This window comes from Medicago sativa, chromosome 7 (assembly GCF_051527215.1).
Source record: "Medicago sativa cultivar Bolivia chromosome 7, Bolivia_mono, whole genome shotgun sequence".
Classification (NCBI taxonomy): domain Eukaryota; kingdom Viridiplantae; phylum Streptophyta; class Magnoliopsida; order Fabales; family Fabaceae; genus Medicago; species Medicago sativa.
In genome coordinates, this window is record NC_140755.1 from 27284020 (window position 1) to 27301069 (window position 17050).

At 34.8% G+C, this 17050-nt stretch overlaps 1 protein-coding gene across 3 annotated transcripts; it reads left to right on the forward strand.

Annotated features, from left to right (window-relative positions):
* Positions 1 to 6873: 6873 nt before the first annotated feature.
* LOC146905293 (uncharacterized) lies at positions 6874 to 17050 on the forward strand. 3 transcript variants are annotated; one of them, XR_015020067.1, is made up of 13 exons: positions 6874 to 7231; positions 7876 to 7935; positions 8231 to 8322; positions 9324 to 10148; positions 10276 to 10372; positions 10460 to 10606; positions 10694 to 11437; positions 11721 to 14054; positions 14135 to 14207; positions 15032 to 15180; positions 15265 to 15570; positions 16352 to 16459; positions 16606 to 17050. XR_015020067.1 is itself a non-coding variant. In XM_085728188.1 (12 exons), exons 1-12 carry the CDS (start codon positions 7144 to 7146, stop codon positions 16608 to 16610), a joined length of 4920 nt encoding a protein of 1639 aa, XP_085584314.1. In that variant the 5' UTR covers positions 6874 to 7143; the 3' UTR covers positions 16611 to 17050. The 3 variants fall into 3 exon arrangements, 2 of the variants coding, with proteins under 2 accessions (XP_085584314.1, XP_085584313.1); XM_085728188.1 differs by lacking the exon at positions 16352 to 16459; XM_085728187.1 differs by lacking the exons at positions 16352 to 16459; positions 16606 to 17050 and having other exon boundaries at positions 15265 to 15819.

A 17050-nucleotide genomic window follows, 5' to 3' on the forward strand; every position in this document is an offset into this window, starting at 1 on the left:
GTGTTATTTGTCGTTAATCATATCGGAAATCATATATTTGTCATCATATGTTTTATACCATTCAAATATCTATATCAAGCAAAAAAAAAAAAATTCAAATAGCCTAGTGACAAAAATCTCTCTCTCTCTCTCTCTCACACACACACACACAAACAATATGGAGAAGATGTGCATTGCAAGGTATGAACTATGAACTTAAGCCTCAATATATCAAATGTCATTGCAACTTTTTTATCATCTTACTTTTTTAGCAGTGATTTGAGTTAATAAAGAGGAATTTTAGAGAAGTTGTTCATGGTTTAAGGGACATTTTGTAATGTTTTCATATCGAATCATGTAATTCTAGTTTTTCCCTAAACCAAGCAATTCATAGATGTTTATGACGTATTTTATTGTAAAATCATGTAATTCGGCAAATCAAGACACCTCATAAAAAAATGGAAGATATGGAATGAAAATTCAAGAGGCATCTGAAGACATTACAAGTTGGTAAAATTTTGCCCTAAGTCCCAAGACCAATTTATAAGAAGAAAGCACTCAAATACAAAGAAAAAGGCAAAATTGGCATTGGGGGCTAAAGCAACATGTGTGCGTGCCCCAAAGACCACATGTGCATGGAACAAAGAGCAAATACTCTCTGTTCCACTGCCACACACGAGGCATACCAACCCACATGGGGTGCGATGTGGTTCCGTGAAAAATAACATTTTGCTATTTTTCCTATGCTGGTTTAGAGAAAAATCATAGTTTTTCAACCCAAACCCAACGAGAATTTTGCCTATAAATACAAGATCTTTCGTTCACAAACTCTTATTTATGATTTGACAATTCAAGAGGAAAGCAAGCGCTAAGAGCATCAACATAGGAATATTTTCTCAATCTTTGTTATTAGAGTATGTTTTATTTCCTTTGTAATTTGTATTTAGTTGCCATGAATAACTAAAGACATATTGATTAGGGTTCTAAGATGAACCTCTATTTTTTTGTTAAATTTCATTAATTCAAGTCTTTTATTCAGTTATGTTTTAAGATCTATTTAATTTTTTTTATGTATCAGGCTTAATACTTTCACAACCCTAGGAAGTGTGTCATACTTAGGATAAGTGGTCGAACATAAAAATAGATTATAGAGTTACTTTTGGATTATATTCTAAGTCGTTGCATATGAATTTTATTCTTTCTCCTTGGCAAGATAAGGCTAAGCCTATTCATTTAATCCGCTAGGGACAAGGAAGGGTATGTGGTGAAATTCTAAGATTCATAAGTAAAAGTGGTTCCTTTAGATGACAATCCAGAAATTTCTACTATTATTATGTTTCAATTACATGTGAGAGTGTAAGTCCCCAACATAAATAACAGAGTGATCAGATATGGAAACCTATAGGATATACGACCTTTTACCATATAACATGCATGACCTTTAGGGTGATTAAGGAGCAACATAACATCTAAAGGGACATTAGATCCCACCGAACTAATCACTTCAATAGAACTCTTATTTCATAACTGATAATTGTTTGCAATAATCCAACAAGGAAATATAGGGTGTTATAGTCCTCGTTACATAGACAAAATATGCCTAAAAGGAATGAGAAAGCCTTTCAAGTTTTCCAAATCCCCGCTTTATAGTCAACCAAGAACGGTTCGATCAATGGTTCAATTCGCTAGAAGGTGAAAAAGAAGATTTAACACTTCAGGTAACACTTCAAGATCGAAACCACACTCGAGTGTTATCAAGTGTGTCGCCTCAATCCATGGGTTCATGGTACACCCATCAAGTATCTTACAAAAGGGTCGTTTCAGCTCTGTCATTAATGAATCTTGCACCTGCTTCTACTCAATACTCTGCAAGACAGGAAGAAAACATCTCCTGAGGAACGAGGTTGATCATAAATTGTCAAACTCATAACAAGATCTTCACATCACAAAGACAATAACAGATTGGGGGCAATTGTTCTAGACCGGACCTTAGCCCAACAACAACCCAGCGTCGAAGGCCCAGATGACATACACATCGCCTTATAGAAACTTGATGAAGGTCACCAATGTGCTTGATTGCGCGTAAAGACCACCTTAAGATGATCTTGGTCGTTCACTCGACATTCAACCATCTTTCGTAACCTACATCGGCTTACATGAGAATGGTTTGAGCCAGCTCAATTTATATAAGTGTGGCGCCTATGCCACGCCTTAAGTATGACCTCAGATTCATGCTTTACACTATCTTTCTCTAGCATACACTGACTTGAGTGTTGGAGCGGATGTATATTTTATAGGTTTTTGCCGCTTTTTTCTATAGATCCAGACTAAACCATACCAAATCACCTTTAGTGGAATATCTGTTGGAGTTTGTCCCATGGTTTTTCCCTTGGTATTAGAGGATTTTTCCCGTTTAATTTTGGTATTTAATTTTATCAGTACCATTGCGCTACAAGATCCAATCTCTATCGGACTTTGGAATTTTAATCTACAATTGAGTTAAGCTCGCCGAGCCCAACAAGTGGTATTAGAGCTCAGATTGTAGCTCGAGATTATAGTGTAAATCAACTGGAGAAAATTGGAATGATGACTAAACTCACTTCTACAAACTACACCAGTTGGAAGTTTAAAAATTAAGGATATACTTTACTACAAGGGCATGGATGGTCATGTAGAAAAAGGGTGACATGAAGCCGAACAAAGTGACATATGAAGACTGGAAAAAGTCTCATCGGAAGGTTGTCATTCTCATTAGGCAGTGGGTGGATCTTAATGTATTCCACCATGTGGCTACAAAGATGAATGGCCATACTATGTGGAAGAACATTGAAATAATGTATCAAAGAAAGAATGCACAAAACAAAACTTTTGTGATTAGAAAGTTGGTGAATCTAAAGTACATGGAGGGAAGATTTGTTGTAGAATCCAAGACTTGGCAAACCTATTGGTTGTCGTGAAGCTGGTGCTGGAAGATGAACTACATGCACTATTACTTTTGAGTTCTTTGCAGAAAGTTGGGAACCTTTAGTGGTGTCATTAAGCAACTCCTTTCCATATGGACAACTTATTTTATCTCAAGTGAAAGATAACATGTTCAATGAAGAAAGACAAAGAAAAGACTTAGTATCGAGTAGTTCGGAGGCCCTTGTCACAGAGAGCAGGGGAGAAATGCAAATGGAGAATGATTTAATGAATCTAAAGATATATCAGTGTCTCAGTTTCAAAGAAAAATTAATTGGTATCATTGTGTCAACGAAGAACATGTCGAACGAAATTGTAAAATTGGAAAGAACAAACCCATGAGAAATCAAAGACCAAACGAAGATGAAAATACCATAGCCCTAGTAGTTAATGAGGGAGGGGGGATGGTGTTGCTTTCTATTGAAGAAGCAAAGTGTCATGTCACAAATTCAAGCGTTGGAAGGGGAGACTGCACCTTATGTCCACCAGATTTCCCGACAAAGATAATTCACTCCCAAACAATGATAGAAACTTCATATCTCTAACAAGGTAACCAAACAATAAAGAATAAGAGTTTTAATTTGATACAATGTCGGAATAAACTTATTTACACTTATGTGTTTGTCTTTCAAAATAATCATAATTAAAGTCAAAATTTTAACATATGATTATTACGATTGATTGACAATGTAAAAAATATTTACGCTAACGATATATACAACTTAAATAAAAAAATAATAAAAATGGAAAAATAATTTGTTGACTAAAAAATTGATTTTTTAAGAAAAAAATAAAAAAATGTATTGTGAGTATAAACTAATTTTACCAGTAATTTTGAGAGGCAATGCTTCTGACCAAAAAAACCACTCCACAAGCCGACAAAGAATATGTACCGTAAGTATAACCTAATTTTACCCTTATAACAACTACAAATTTATTATTTTGCCACATCCATTGACTTTGGTAAGTGCAGTTTAAATTTGATGATTTAAATCGGAAAAATGAAAATTTGTATTTAATCTAAGTGTAAAATTGATTTATCATAAAAACGTATGATAATTAGATTCATAAAAATACTAACAAAGAAGAATCTAAGAAAATAATAAGAGTTAGCTGCAATGTGTTGGTCTAAGCGGTAAAAGATTTGGACCTCTCGAGAAAGTGGTTAGAGGTTCTATATCTGATTGTTGTGTACGAAAATTCAACTTGGAGGGGATAATACACCTTACCTATCCAACATGTTCTCCAATAGAAATTAGTCACCGCTAAACAGTGATAAAAACTTTGTGCATTTAACATGATAAAAGAATGAGTTTAGCTTGATACATCGTGGGGATAAAAAAATTAACAGTTCATATGCATGATTTTAAGAATAACTATGACTAAAGTTGAACATTTTAATACATGAATATTACAATTGATTAATAGTGTAAACAATATTTACACTAAATGTGTATACGACTTAAATCGAAAGAGTAAAAATGAAATATAATTCTTTATTGAAAAAACGAAAGTAACATTTTTGACTAAAAATTAAAAATAACATTTTTTTTTTCTGAAAATATGAAAGTAATATGAATACAATTATTTTGAGAAGTATGCGTCCAACCAGCAAACAACTCTAGAAGCTGACAATGAATATGTTGTAATTAATTTTACTACCATATCCGATACAAATTTATTATTTTTCCACGCCCCCTTGACTTTCGTAAGTGCAATTTAAAACTGATGATTAAACTCGTAAAATATTAACAAAGAATAAACTATAGTAAAGAATGAGAGTTACCAACAACATGTTGGTCTAAATGGTAGGAAATTTGGACCCATTCAGCAAGTGGTGAGTGATTAGATCTTATACTTTTGTATATGAAGAAGGTTTAGTTAGGATGGAAGAACCACTTCATTTGTTCAACAAATTTTTCACAGAGATTTCTTATTGCTAAACAATGGTGGAAATTCCGTACCCATAATGTAGTAGCTCGGAGAAAAAAGAATTATGATTAAAGTTAAATGTTTTTAATATCCAATCGTTACAATTGATTGACATTTTAAACAATCTTTACATAAAAAATGTATATGACTTAAATCAAAAGAGTAAACTCTAAAAATTAAAGAAAAAATATGCTATGTACCAGCAATGTAACGATTATAATGTGGCAATTTGAATAGTTTTTTTTTAAGAAAATGTTAATGAGTGCCTCCAAAACACTCTTTAAAGGTATCATGCAGTAACTTTATATGAAAACTTGTGCATTTAATGATTTGAAAATTGAACTATTTAACTATTTTAATAAATATTTTCCTAATTAGGAATGCTTAAAGAGTGCCATAAAAGCACTCCTTAACAAAACCTTTATTTTATTTTATTACCATGCTACAAATACAAAGTTTTCATGCTGTTTAGTAGTGACTTATTTTGTACCTATAATCCAGCAAAGCTTGAAAAAGGAATGAAAAAAGGAATTATAATTAAACTCATACATTTTTACAATTGATTAACATTTTAAACAATCTTTACGTAAAAAATGCATATGTCTTAAATAAAAAGACTAAATTCTTAAGACTAAAGAAATTTTTTGTTGTTATGTGTTATATTGACTCCAAAAGTAAATCTAAAGAGTTACTCCACATCCTCACCCGTCATTATATCTTAATCTAGTGGATTAGATTCAAATCTTATTATTAATCATATGACCCCATCTTTCTTGATCATTCTCACAATATTTATGTTTCTTTTTTCCTACTAATCAATATTTATCAATGCTATATATCTATTATATACTATATATATAAAGAAAATAACATGTTTTTGTCTCTTTTGGGCTGACATTTTCTCTTTCCAAAATTACCCTAAATTTTCAATACAAATATCACATATAACAAATAAATAAAAGTAAATTCAAATATTAAAATATAAGTGTAATAAACATGATATGAGTGTGTGTATCCAGTTTTTTTCCCTTTATTCTTAAAAAGTGTAGCAAACTAGACGATCCTTTAAAAGTGTAACAAATGCGTATATTTATACTTACTTTTTCATTATTCCAATTATACCATTAAACAAATTTTTATATAGTAAAAAATCGTTGTTGGTGTCATTAAAAAAAAATAAAAATTTAGATTAATTTTATTTGTTATATTGTTTGTGTAATTGAAATAGATAATCATAGTTAGTTTAGTTTGTTATAATTTGAAAGTAACAAACATTTATATTTTTAGTTTTAATCAAAATCAAAATTTCATAAAAAACACCTTTCATAATTTTCAAACGTTAGAACAATAGAAAAAAAGGAAAGACGAAATAATATTAAGTATATATCCTCATCTTTCTTGATCATTCTCACAATATTTATGTTTTCTTTTTCCTACTAATCATCAATATTTTTTTTTTGAATAAAAGACGGAATATATTAATTCAAAATGTCATGAAAGTACATATTTTGAACTTCTAAAGGGACCTCCTCTATCCAGACTCTGTTAGGACTAGAGTGGGCTAATTGGGCCATATGATGGGCCAAACTACAATTAATCCCTTACTCTCAAGTTATTGGTTAGAAATTCACATCGATTAACAAATAAGTAAGACATATGAGATTCAAACAACAACCATACATACTAAACTATGCTCACAAAAAGATTTTTCATATGTCAAAATGTTAATATAGACCTAATTTACAGCAACAATGCATCATCTATACTCAAAACAAAAATATAATTCATATGTCAAAATGTTAATATAGACCTAATTTACAGCAACAATGCATCATCTATACTCAAAACAAAAATATAATTTCTTTGACCCAAAACAAAAAAATGAAAATAACATTTTCTTGACTAAAAGAAATGAAAATATCATGAACAAATATTTAATTTTTTCAAAAAAATAAATAAAAAAAGAACATTATAATATCACAGTGTCTCGTGGTTGTTCCTGAATTGTTTTACAAACACACCCTCTCATCAGCCCCCAAACCCTTCTATTATTCTCTCTCTTCTTTCTGAGTCTCCTCTTCTTCGCATTCGTTCTATCTATCTCTCTCTCTTCTTATACAAACAAACCCTCTCTTCATTTCACAAACCCTACCCTCTCTTTCTCTCTCTACAATCTCTCTTTCTCTCTCTATCTCTCTCGCATTCGCATTCATCGCTCAACGATTTCAAATCCCTAATTTCGTTTCGATTTCCGATCTCAATCTTCTTCACATGGCGATGAGCGACGGCACCAAAATGAATCTCCCCGACGATCTCTTCTCATCCAAACTCACCGATTCGTCGCACTCTTCTCTCAAAGGTAATTCAATTCGATTCGTTCGATCCATTCTGATTCCTATTTCAATCAATTTCGTGATTCAATTCGTATTTTTAGGGTTTCGTAATTGTTTCGCAATTGTTACTTACTTGCTTTGTTTGGATCTGTTTTGAATCTGAATTCGTGATTCGTGATTTGTTTGACGTGTTAATTCAATGCTTGTTCGTATTTTTTTGATTAATTTTTTAGGTTGACTTTAGTTTTGATTTGAAGGTTGATCTATTTTTGTTAAGTAGTTTTTTTGTTAATGCTTTAGTGAGTGTGATTTTTGAACTTTATTTTGTTTTGACGAATAGTGTGAAGTTCAGTTCATTGTTGTTATTGTTAATCTGAATCTGAAATTGTCATTATTTTTTGAATTTTTCAAGTTTAGTGAATAATATTTTGATTTGATTTACGTGTTGATGTTTATTTATTTATTTTTTTATATTTTGATTTAATGTAGTTGAATTGTAATTAGTGGAGGATAATTATTTTGTTAAGCATTTATGTGAAATAGTTTTTATTGAAAACACTTCACTTTCCAGTTGTAAGAAGAATTGAAACTTTCGTTGTTATTTTAATTTTGTATTGAATACTAATCTGAATTGCTTTGTGGCTAATTGCTTACTTTTTGGTTGTGTTAGATGAAGCATCTGGAGGACACGGGGAGAAAGGCATTGCGGCACTACTCGATGATTCAAAAGGTAGTTTGTTTATGTGTTTAGAAACAGTGTTATTAAAAAATAGAGGCTATTGCATAGCAGAATTTGAACAAACCGCTATTGTTCTGTGATACGCTATTTCGTACAAATTACTGTGAAATAGCAGATACAGCGGTGCTATAGCACTGCCTAGGGGAATTTGAACTAATCATTGTTTTCTGCTATCTGCAGTTGACAACACTCTATAGAAATGAAGTTGAAACTAAAATTTAGTTGGATTTTCCTCATTTTTGCGTATATTGTGACTGTTAGTTGATGAATCTGTTTTTATTTTCAGATCAAGTGTCATCTGACAGCAGCATACCGTTATCCCCACAGTGGCTTTATTCCAAACCTGTTGATGCAAAGCCAACTGGCAATCCAGTGGGGGTATGTAACTCGCAATTTTTTACACTTCTTGCATTCTCACTATTGCTATTTATTATTCTAGAGAGTGTAGCATTGAACATGGTTTAGATGATATTCATGTGCTCATTATCTTATTTGGTGTTTTGATTTTACAATAATGCATTCCTCTTCTTTTTTAAGTGTGCTCTGTGGCTTTTCTTTATTATTCTGGAGATTGTAGTCTTTAACATGGTTCTGATGATAGTGATAGAAAGTCATAGGACACTAACCTTGTTTGAGTATTATTTGCAGTTTAAGGTTGTGATTTTTGTTTGCAATTTATCAAGGAGGCTAATGTTATAATTCAAAGCAGTGACAATGTGTCATATGTTACCCAGTCCAAATTCAAAGCTGATTCCTTTGATTTTTTTTATTCCGTGAAGATTTTCTGAATGTCTTTCATGATACTCCTGTTTTTCAAAATCATGGGATTGTTGCTAAATTATCGTCCTTCCAAGGAGTCCCCTTAGGGAATTGGTTAAGCAATTAAACAATATATTATTGACCAGTACAACATTCAATGCATTACTAAATGCTACACTTTCTAATTAAGTTTTTCCATTTTAATTCTTCACTCCAGTGCCTCTAAAAATAGGCTAGCATTTTCCTAAAACTACTAATGATGATTTGTGTGCTCAATTAGCATAATTAAAGCCATTGTGTAAGTTATATTTGTAAGGAATGAAATTTTATAATGCAAAAATGAAATTACAAGACAAGAGAGATCTGGTGTTTCCCTTGGAGCTCTGTTGTTTCTTTTGCCTATCCATATATATTCTGGTGATTAGTCACTTTACTACTAAAAATAGGTTATGCATGTTCTTTTTTTTTAAGTCTGAATGAGTGGTTCTTTTGTGTGAAGTCTAATGTAATGCTGGTGAGTGATAAGATATCCATATTTTTTTATTCTTTTGATTTTATTATGGTTTTTTGTGATCATGGCAAAGTGATTGGATATCCATATGTTTGGTTGCCTGTCTCAGGTGAATTCCAATGATCCTGTACTGAAGGATAATTGGCGTTTGGAGGGGTCTTTCGATAAGAAAGATTGGAGAAAGACTACTCCCGATGTTGAGATCAGTCGAAGGTGGCGCGAAGAGGAGAGAGAAACTAGTTTGCTCGGGAGAAGGGATCGTAGAAAAGAAGATCGTCGTTTGGAGAACACCTCAACCTCGGAGAATAGGTCCTTGCCTGCTGATCGTTGGAATGATAGCCGTGGTTCTGGCAATGACTCTCGGAGAGAGAATAAGTGGTCATCAAGATGGGGTCCTGAAGAAAAAGAAAAGGATGCTCGAAGTGAGAAAAGGAATGATGTGGAGAAGGAAGATGGCCATGCAGAAAAACAATCCACTGGTGCTAGCAACCGTGCAGTTTCTGATCGTGACACTGATTCCCGTGATAAATGGAGGCCACGACATCGCTTGGAATCTCAAGCAGCTGGTGTGGCCACATACCGTGCTGCACCTGGATTTGGGCTGGAGAAAGGACGTACAGAGGGCTCCAACGTGCGATTTTCACCAGGAAGAGGAAGGGCAAATTTCAATGGAAACCTTCAAATTGGAAGGCCTCCCATAGGCTCTAGTGGTGGATCTGTACTTATGGATACTAATAAAAATATACCGGGGAAGCCTAGCCTTGGTGCTGATTCATACTGCTACCCAAGGGGTAAGCTTCTTGACATATATCGTAAGCAAAAGGGCGATCCATCTTTTGTGAGTATGCCTTCTGAGGTGGAACAAACGTCGCCGATAACTCAAATTGATTTGGTAGAACCATTAGCATTTGTTGCTCCTGCAGACGAGGAGGAGGTATGTAGAATATAAAAGATAAAGAAACAGTTTTATTATGCCTCATTGATGTGATGTTTGTTCGTTTATATTCTTAAACAGTCACTTGCTCTATATCATTCTTATTTAGTTTGCATCTTCCTTTCAGGCTGTCCTTAAAGATATATGGAAGGGAAAAGTTACTAGCAGTGAAGTCTCAGGCTACTCTGGAGGAAAGGATGGAGGGTCAATTGGTGATATATCTGGTGATACATCTTGCATGTATTTTTATTTGTTCATTTTAAATTTTCTACTTTTTCCCGCCATGACCTGTCTCCCTTGGCTTATTCCAGGTTCTGGTGCTTTAAGTGAAGGAAAACAACTTTCAATCAGCAGTGGTGGAAAGGTTATATCAGGAAACGAAATCTTAAATGAATCTGATCAAATTTTTATTGAATCAGCATCAACTGCTGGTGGTTCTTTGACAAATGCAGCTGAGGGTGAGAATATATTATTCTTTGTTTATGTTGCTCTATTCAATTGAACAGAAAATTAAATTTTCTATATTTATGATGATTCGTTTTCAGAAGTCGCAAATTTTCAAGAAGGCAAGCAGAAACATGTGCCAACTATGGGCATGCATTGGAAAGATGAGATTATTCCCAGAAACAAGGTTGCCGAATCAGAGGCTTTTGCTTACCATCAGGGACAATTTTCTGCTTTTGAGGAACATGCTAATCAGGATGGGATCAAGTCATTGGCTTCAGAAATTAGTAAAAGCCTTCCTGATGATTCCCGCTCTCTCTTTGATTTTTCATCTCTGCGGCAAAGTCCAAGTATTAGTCAACATAATGAGAAGAAATATCCATCTGAAAATGTTGCTGCTCCCGAGGAGTTGAGTTTATGCTATCTGGACCCTCAAGGGATGATTCAAGGACCCTTCCTTGGGATTGACATCATTTTGTGGTTTGAACAAGGTTTTTTTGGGATTGACTTGCCTGTTCGCTCGTCAGATGCCCCAGAAGGATCTCCTTTTCAAGAACTTGGCGACGTTATGCCTCATTTGAGAGTCAACACAGGGTTAGGTTCTGATAGTAACATGGTTAATCAGTCAGAACCATCTGATGCCATTGGAAGAAACCTAAAAGTTGATGTAAATATATTTGACTATAATGGGTCTTCTTTTGCTGACGATCAACCATGGTCTTCATCCCGACCCGGTTCTACATCCAGTGTTGGTATTCCTTCCCAAACACCTAATCGAAGTTATCACCCTGAAATCAAGTTCTCTGATGAGCAGTACTTCAATAATATTGTTGCACAAGATGAGGGTAAGTAATTGTTTTCTCATTTTATTATTATCATCTGCTTATGTTTTGCTTTGAAGTTCATTTATGGTGTATCAGCTTGTTTATTATTGCTTATGTCGTCACCAGTTCTAAAAAAAAGCCATATTTCTATTGTATGGCCACTGCTAGTAAGACTTAATTTATGATGCTGTAAATGTCTTCTGACTCACTATTCGAATCACAATTAGATGACCTTAATTTTATGTCTTTATTTGTTATGTGTACATCATTTCTACTTTATGCTTAATTATTTGTTCATTTGTAGGTACCACAATATCAAAATTGGCTGGAAGCAACAACGGCAACCCTTTGATGAGACCTGTGGATGCCAATGCTGCATATTCCCATCATACAGGAAAACCTGTGGCAAATGAAGCTATTGGGAGTGACACTCATAATAGTGAGGCAGATAAGTTACATCCCTTTGGTTTATTGATGTCTGAACTCAGAGATGGATCTCAGTTAAGGCGTGCACAATCCTCCAACAGTTCTTTAAGATTGGGTGACCAGAGTCATTTTACTGATCCACTAATTGATAGAGATGCTCCTTTTACTGATCAAAGCTCTATGGGTGGCATGGTTAATCAGTCTTCTTTCAGGGATACCTGGACCGACGAATATGGGATAAATAGGCATTTTAATCCTAATCAGCGTGTAGGTTCACTAGAAGATCAGTTTTTGTCTCGGATTGGACCAAACTTTAATAATTTTGATGTGGCAGACCATCTTATGCTGCAGAAGCTGCAGAAGGAACGCCTTCATCAGCAGCAGGCGGAGCGACTTCAGCAGCAGCAGGCAGAACGACTTCAGCAGCAGCAGGCTGAACGTCTTCAGCAGCAGCAGGCTGAACGTCTTCAGCAGCAGCAGGCTGAACGACTTCAGCAGCAGACTAATATATCTAGTCATTTCCCTGCATATCTGAATGGGTCGGATTTAGATAGATTTCCTGGTTTCTCTCCATCTCAAAGCAATAAATCTGGCATCCAGCAAATGATGCAGAATCCTGGGACAGATTTCGAACGTCTTTTCGAACTGCAGGCTCAACAACGCCAGCTTGAGATTCAACAGCAAGATATGCACCATCAACAACTACTTCAACAATTGAAACTACAGCCCCAACAACAGTCTCAAGTTCAGCAGTTGCTTCTTGAGCAGTTAATGCATCAGCAGATGTCTGATCCGAATTTTGGACAGTCAAAACACGATCCTTCTAGGGATAACTTGCTAGATCAGGTACAATTGCGGAGATATCTGCATGACTTGCAGCAGAATCCACATTCTTTAGGGCACCTTGATCCATCAATGGAGCAGTTTATCCAAGCAAATATAGGTCTCAATGCTGCGCAAGGAAGGCAAGCTGATTTGTCAGAGCTCTTGTTGCAAGCAAGGCATGGAAATATATTGCCCTCAGACCAACAACTTCGTTTTCAGCAAGACCAGTTGCAAGCTCAGCAGTTATCTTTGGCTCTTAGACAGCAGTTAGGGCTGGATGGAGAAAGGCATTTTGGTAGGTCACGATCAATTAATGAAACTGGACAGTTAGTAAGAAATCCATCAAACCACCAACTGGGTCATTCTGCTGGATTTAATGTTTCAGAAATCCACAAACAACAGCAGATGCTTGCGGCTCAAGAGGAGCAATTAAATTTCCTGGGAAGGAATCATCTTGAGCAGAACCAAAGAGGGTTCTATGATCCTAGTTCTATAATGTTCGAGAGGTCTTTGCCTGTTAATGTGCAAGGAAGGGAATTATTAGAACGCCGTCGCTTCATGCACCCATCAGATCAACTGGGTCCTTTGTCTTCTCACCACAACCTACAATCATCTGATGATCTATTTGGTCACCATTCCCTCTCTGGGAACAATGGCCATGTGGATAATAACTGGATTGATCCACGGCTGCAGCTTCAACATCTTGAAGCTATGAGGCAGAGAAGAGAGTTGGGGGATAATATCACATCAGCAGATCTGAACATAGCTGCGTCTGCTGTAGGTCATGAAGAGAGTTCAGGACGAGGTTTTGTGGACCTTCTTCATCAGAAGCTGGGTCTTCAATCTGCACAATCATCAACTGTTGATAAGTGGAATCATCCCCTTTCGTCAAGAAGTCATGATAATAAATCTTGGCATGTTCCAGAGGCTAGCACAATACTTCATCCTTTTGAGCTTCCTCCAGATCAGCAAGCCCATTTAAATGATCCATTTCTAGAGAGGGCACAGAGTGCAAACTCCAGTGCGCTAATGCATGATCATTTAACCAACATACATATGAACGAGCATTACAAAAATCTAGGGAGTACTGAAAGAGTGCCTCTTCGGTCGAGATCTGGTTCATTACTTGAAGAACAATCACTGTTATCTGCGAACAAGGATACTTTACATCCCAATTACAGAATTCCTTTTCAGATTGGTAAATCATCTATGGAGAAAGACTTGCTTGAGTTGGATACCAATAAGGGACACAGACATGAATTTATGGGCACAATGGGAAAGTTTGTTCCTGGGATGTCAGACTTGTCAGAACAAGTGGAAAACCCCATGCCATCCATGGAAATGCCTTCTATTGCTCATAGTAGACATAGCTCGCTAAGCAGTGCAGGTAATACACCATATAACTGCTATCCTTCATTGCTTTGTGCTGCTATATATTGGTAGAATATAATGAATGAGACTCTGCAGGTGGTGATGGCGGCTCTTTTGGTCGTGAGATGGGTTTGAATAGCTCACGTGGAGACGAAGTTTCTAGTGACAGGTAACACCTTTTTTTTGGCACACCTTACTTTTTCAACAAAAAATGGTTATTTAAGAAACTCTTATCTGGTGATTCTTGAAAATGCTTTGATTTTTTTATCTTCTTTTTGGAATAGGCTTGAATTTTTTTGTTTGGATGATGTTTAAGAATTGCTTTAGACTTGCCTGATTTTATAGTCTATATGATACATTATTTTTTTATCTGCTAATTCTGTTGTTTATTTAGATTTGGTTGTTGTATTCCTATTGCGCTTTTAGCAATAGTCTTTGCATAAGTTTGCAGATTAGACGGTCAATTAATAGGTATTGTTCAGTGCAGCTGTTAGCTTTTTATTTTGTGAACCTTTTTTGTTCACAACAAACTTTTTTCTGTTCATAACTGATGTAGTTTGGACTTTGCAAATCAACATCCTTCACTTTCTGAATGCATATCTCAGAAGAATTCATTAAATGCTTTAACCAAATTAAGTATAAACTAATGTAACTTACATCTCTATCAAAAGGGTGACAATAAGAGTCACTTACAGTTAAGATGACCCTTCAAAGCATTTGTTCTGTGATGATTTTCTATGGAGTTCATCATTATAAAATGAGAGTTGATTTATATTCACTATGTATTGTATAATGTAAGAGGCTTTTGGTCCTTCAAACCAACACATTTTTATGATTGGTTCAGTTTTTTAAGTCATTTTGTCTTGATTTTCCCCCCACTTTTTAAGCGTATCAATTTTAAAGAAATAGACTTATCGTAAAAAGTGTTGATTAGTTTGTCGAATGGAGGATTACTAGCATTTGTCATCAACTGATATAGATTTATATTTACAGGATTCCTCCTTCAACAAAAGGGTTTGATAATGCTTTCCATAAGCGCCCTCACGTGTCTCGTGTTTTGTCCTCCCCAGACGTCCAGTCAGACCAACCATCTGTACCTCATGTCAGTCAGAACCAATTATTAAACCTTGCATCTAATGAAGGTATGCTATTTTTGAATTGCCTGCTTCACCTTTTTTTGTTAAAATCTTAGCAGTTGGTGAATTATAAAATTGATGTGATGGTAGGGAGGCGAGAATCCTCTGGAAATCTGTCAGCTGCCAGCATGACTGATGCTCAAGCTGCTGGGAAGAAAGAGGCTCGGTTTAGATCTTCATCCTTCAGTGAAGGTGCTATGTCAGAAGCATCATTTATAGATATGCTTAAAAAGCCCGTTCTTCCTGAGGCGGATGTGCATCAAGCCAGTGGAGCTGCGGCTGAGCCAGCTGATGGTGGTCAAGCAGGGCGAGGTGGTAAGAAGAAGGGAAAGAAAGGGAAGCAGATAGATCCTTCGCTTCTTGGTTTCAAGGTCTCCAGTAACCGAATCATGATGGGTGAGATTCAACGCCCTGATGATTAATTTTTGATAATTATAGATTTGTATAATTTTTTTTTTTTTTGCAATTCATTTCTTTTTTCATATTTTTTTTGGGGGAAGGGATTACTGGTGTATAGTCCATTAGAGCATAGCCATAATATTTCTATACAACAGTTTTTTACAATAGGTGTTGTATGTTTATTGAAACTAGTGTGTACAGTCACCGTTGAGTGTATGTATATACGAGGAAAGCTATGCATTTTAAGTTGTGTTGGGTAATGAATGTGAAGAGGATTAAATTGTCATTGTTAAATTATCTTTAAATAATATTCACCTCCAACATTAGATTGGGCAAACAAGATAAATGCGTCTGATATACGTGAAATCCAAATCCTAAATTTATAATAATGATTACATATCATTCTCGTTTAGATGATACTATGTATAGTGCTGATGGAAGGAACTTAAGCTAAATATATGAATAATTAATTTTTGCATATGATGACGAAAATCTTGAGAAAAAAAATAACTAATTTGTTCATGGGAAAATTTAAATGACTTCCCTTAGTTTCGGTTAATAAACGTGACAACTAGTTTCTCAAATACAGTAACGTCCCTCAATTTAACTCTGTTAACCGATATGAATTGCCAATCTCTAAATGGTTGAATACATTAGAGGCGGTGCTACCGATTAGGCTTACAATATTAATCCAACTTTTTTAGCAATGGCACTTTTTCAACTTGTTTTTTGATATATACTATTGTCTATATATCTTCTTATTTGTTTTCCTGCCCAGGTACTCTTTCTCAATTTTAACTTCAGACTCACAATTTTCACACAAAGAAAAGCAAATGAACTCAACATCAACTTTCACAGAAAACCCTTTTTTCGAAACACATCACAGGTTCCCAACAAATATAGGGATTTGTAAAGCATAAAACAAAAAATAAAATAAAATTGGCTTGTAGTTAATCTTGTTCATATGCAATATTGTTCTTGATATGTTATAGTATTTTTGTGTTTAAATTGATTTGTATGCTTCTAATGTAGGGTGAAGCTTTGGTTCAGACTCACGAAAATTTAGAGCATCTTGCCATGATGGAGAGGGTGCTTGGTCTGTTACCGCGGGGATTGACGAGAGTTGAGTAAGTAATTCAATTGATTGATTCGATGGGAGGAGAATATTTAAAAAAAAGAAAAGGAAATCAATTGAATGGTTTAAGATGGTGAGGACTTTAACTTCATGTTTATTTGTATTCTAACGGAAGGATAACTGGAATTAAGAGACAAGTGAGATACTTATCTATTTGATGTGAACTTAAGAGAGATGAGTGTCTATTTTAAAATTAGAGAAGATGTTTGTGTCATGTAAAGAAAATTCAAGAGAGACGGGTGTAAATAATATTGATTTGTTCTTTGTATGATTTGTTTTTGTTTTTGTATGGAACAATATCAAATGGATAAAAAAGATTCGACTTAGTTTTTATTTACAAAA

Excerpts from the sequence above, each read along its gene's own strand:
- LOC146905293 (XM_085728187.1), top strand. The coding sequence starts at position 7,144 with ATGGCGATGAGCGACGGCACCAAAATGAATCTCCCCGACGATCTCTTC. Across the intron at positions 10,373-10,459 it reads GTCAATTGGTGATATATCTG|GTTCTGGTGCTTTAAGTGAA; the intron begins GTGATACATCTT and ends GGCTTATTCCAG. Across the intron at positions 10,607-10,693 it reads TTTGACAAATGCAGCTGAGG|AAGTCGCAAATTTTCAAGAA; the intron begins GTGAGAATATAT and ends ATTCGTTTTCAG.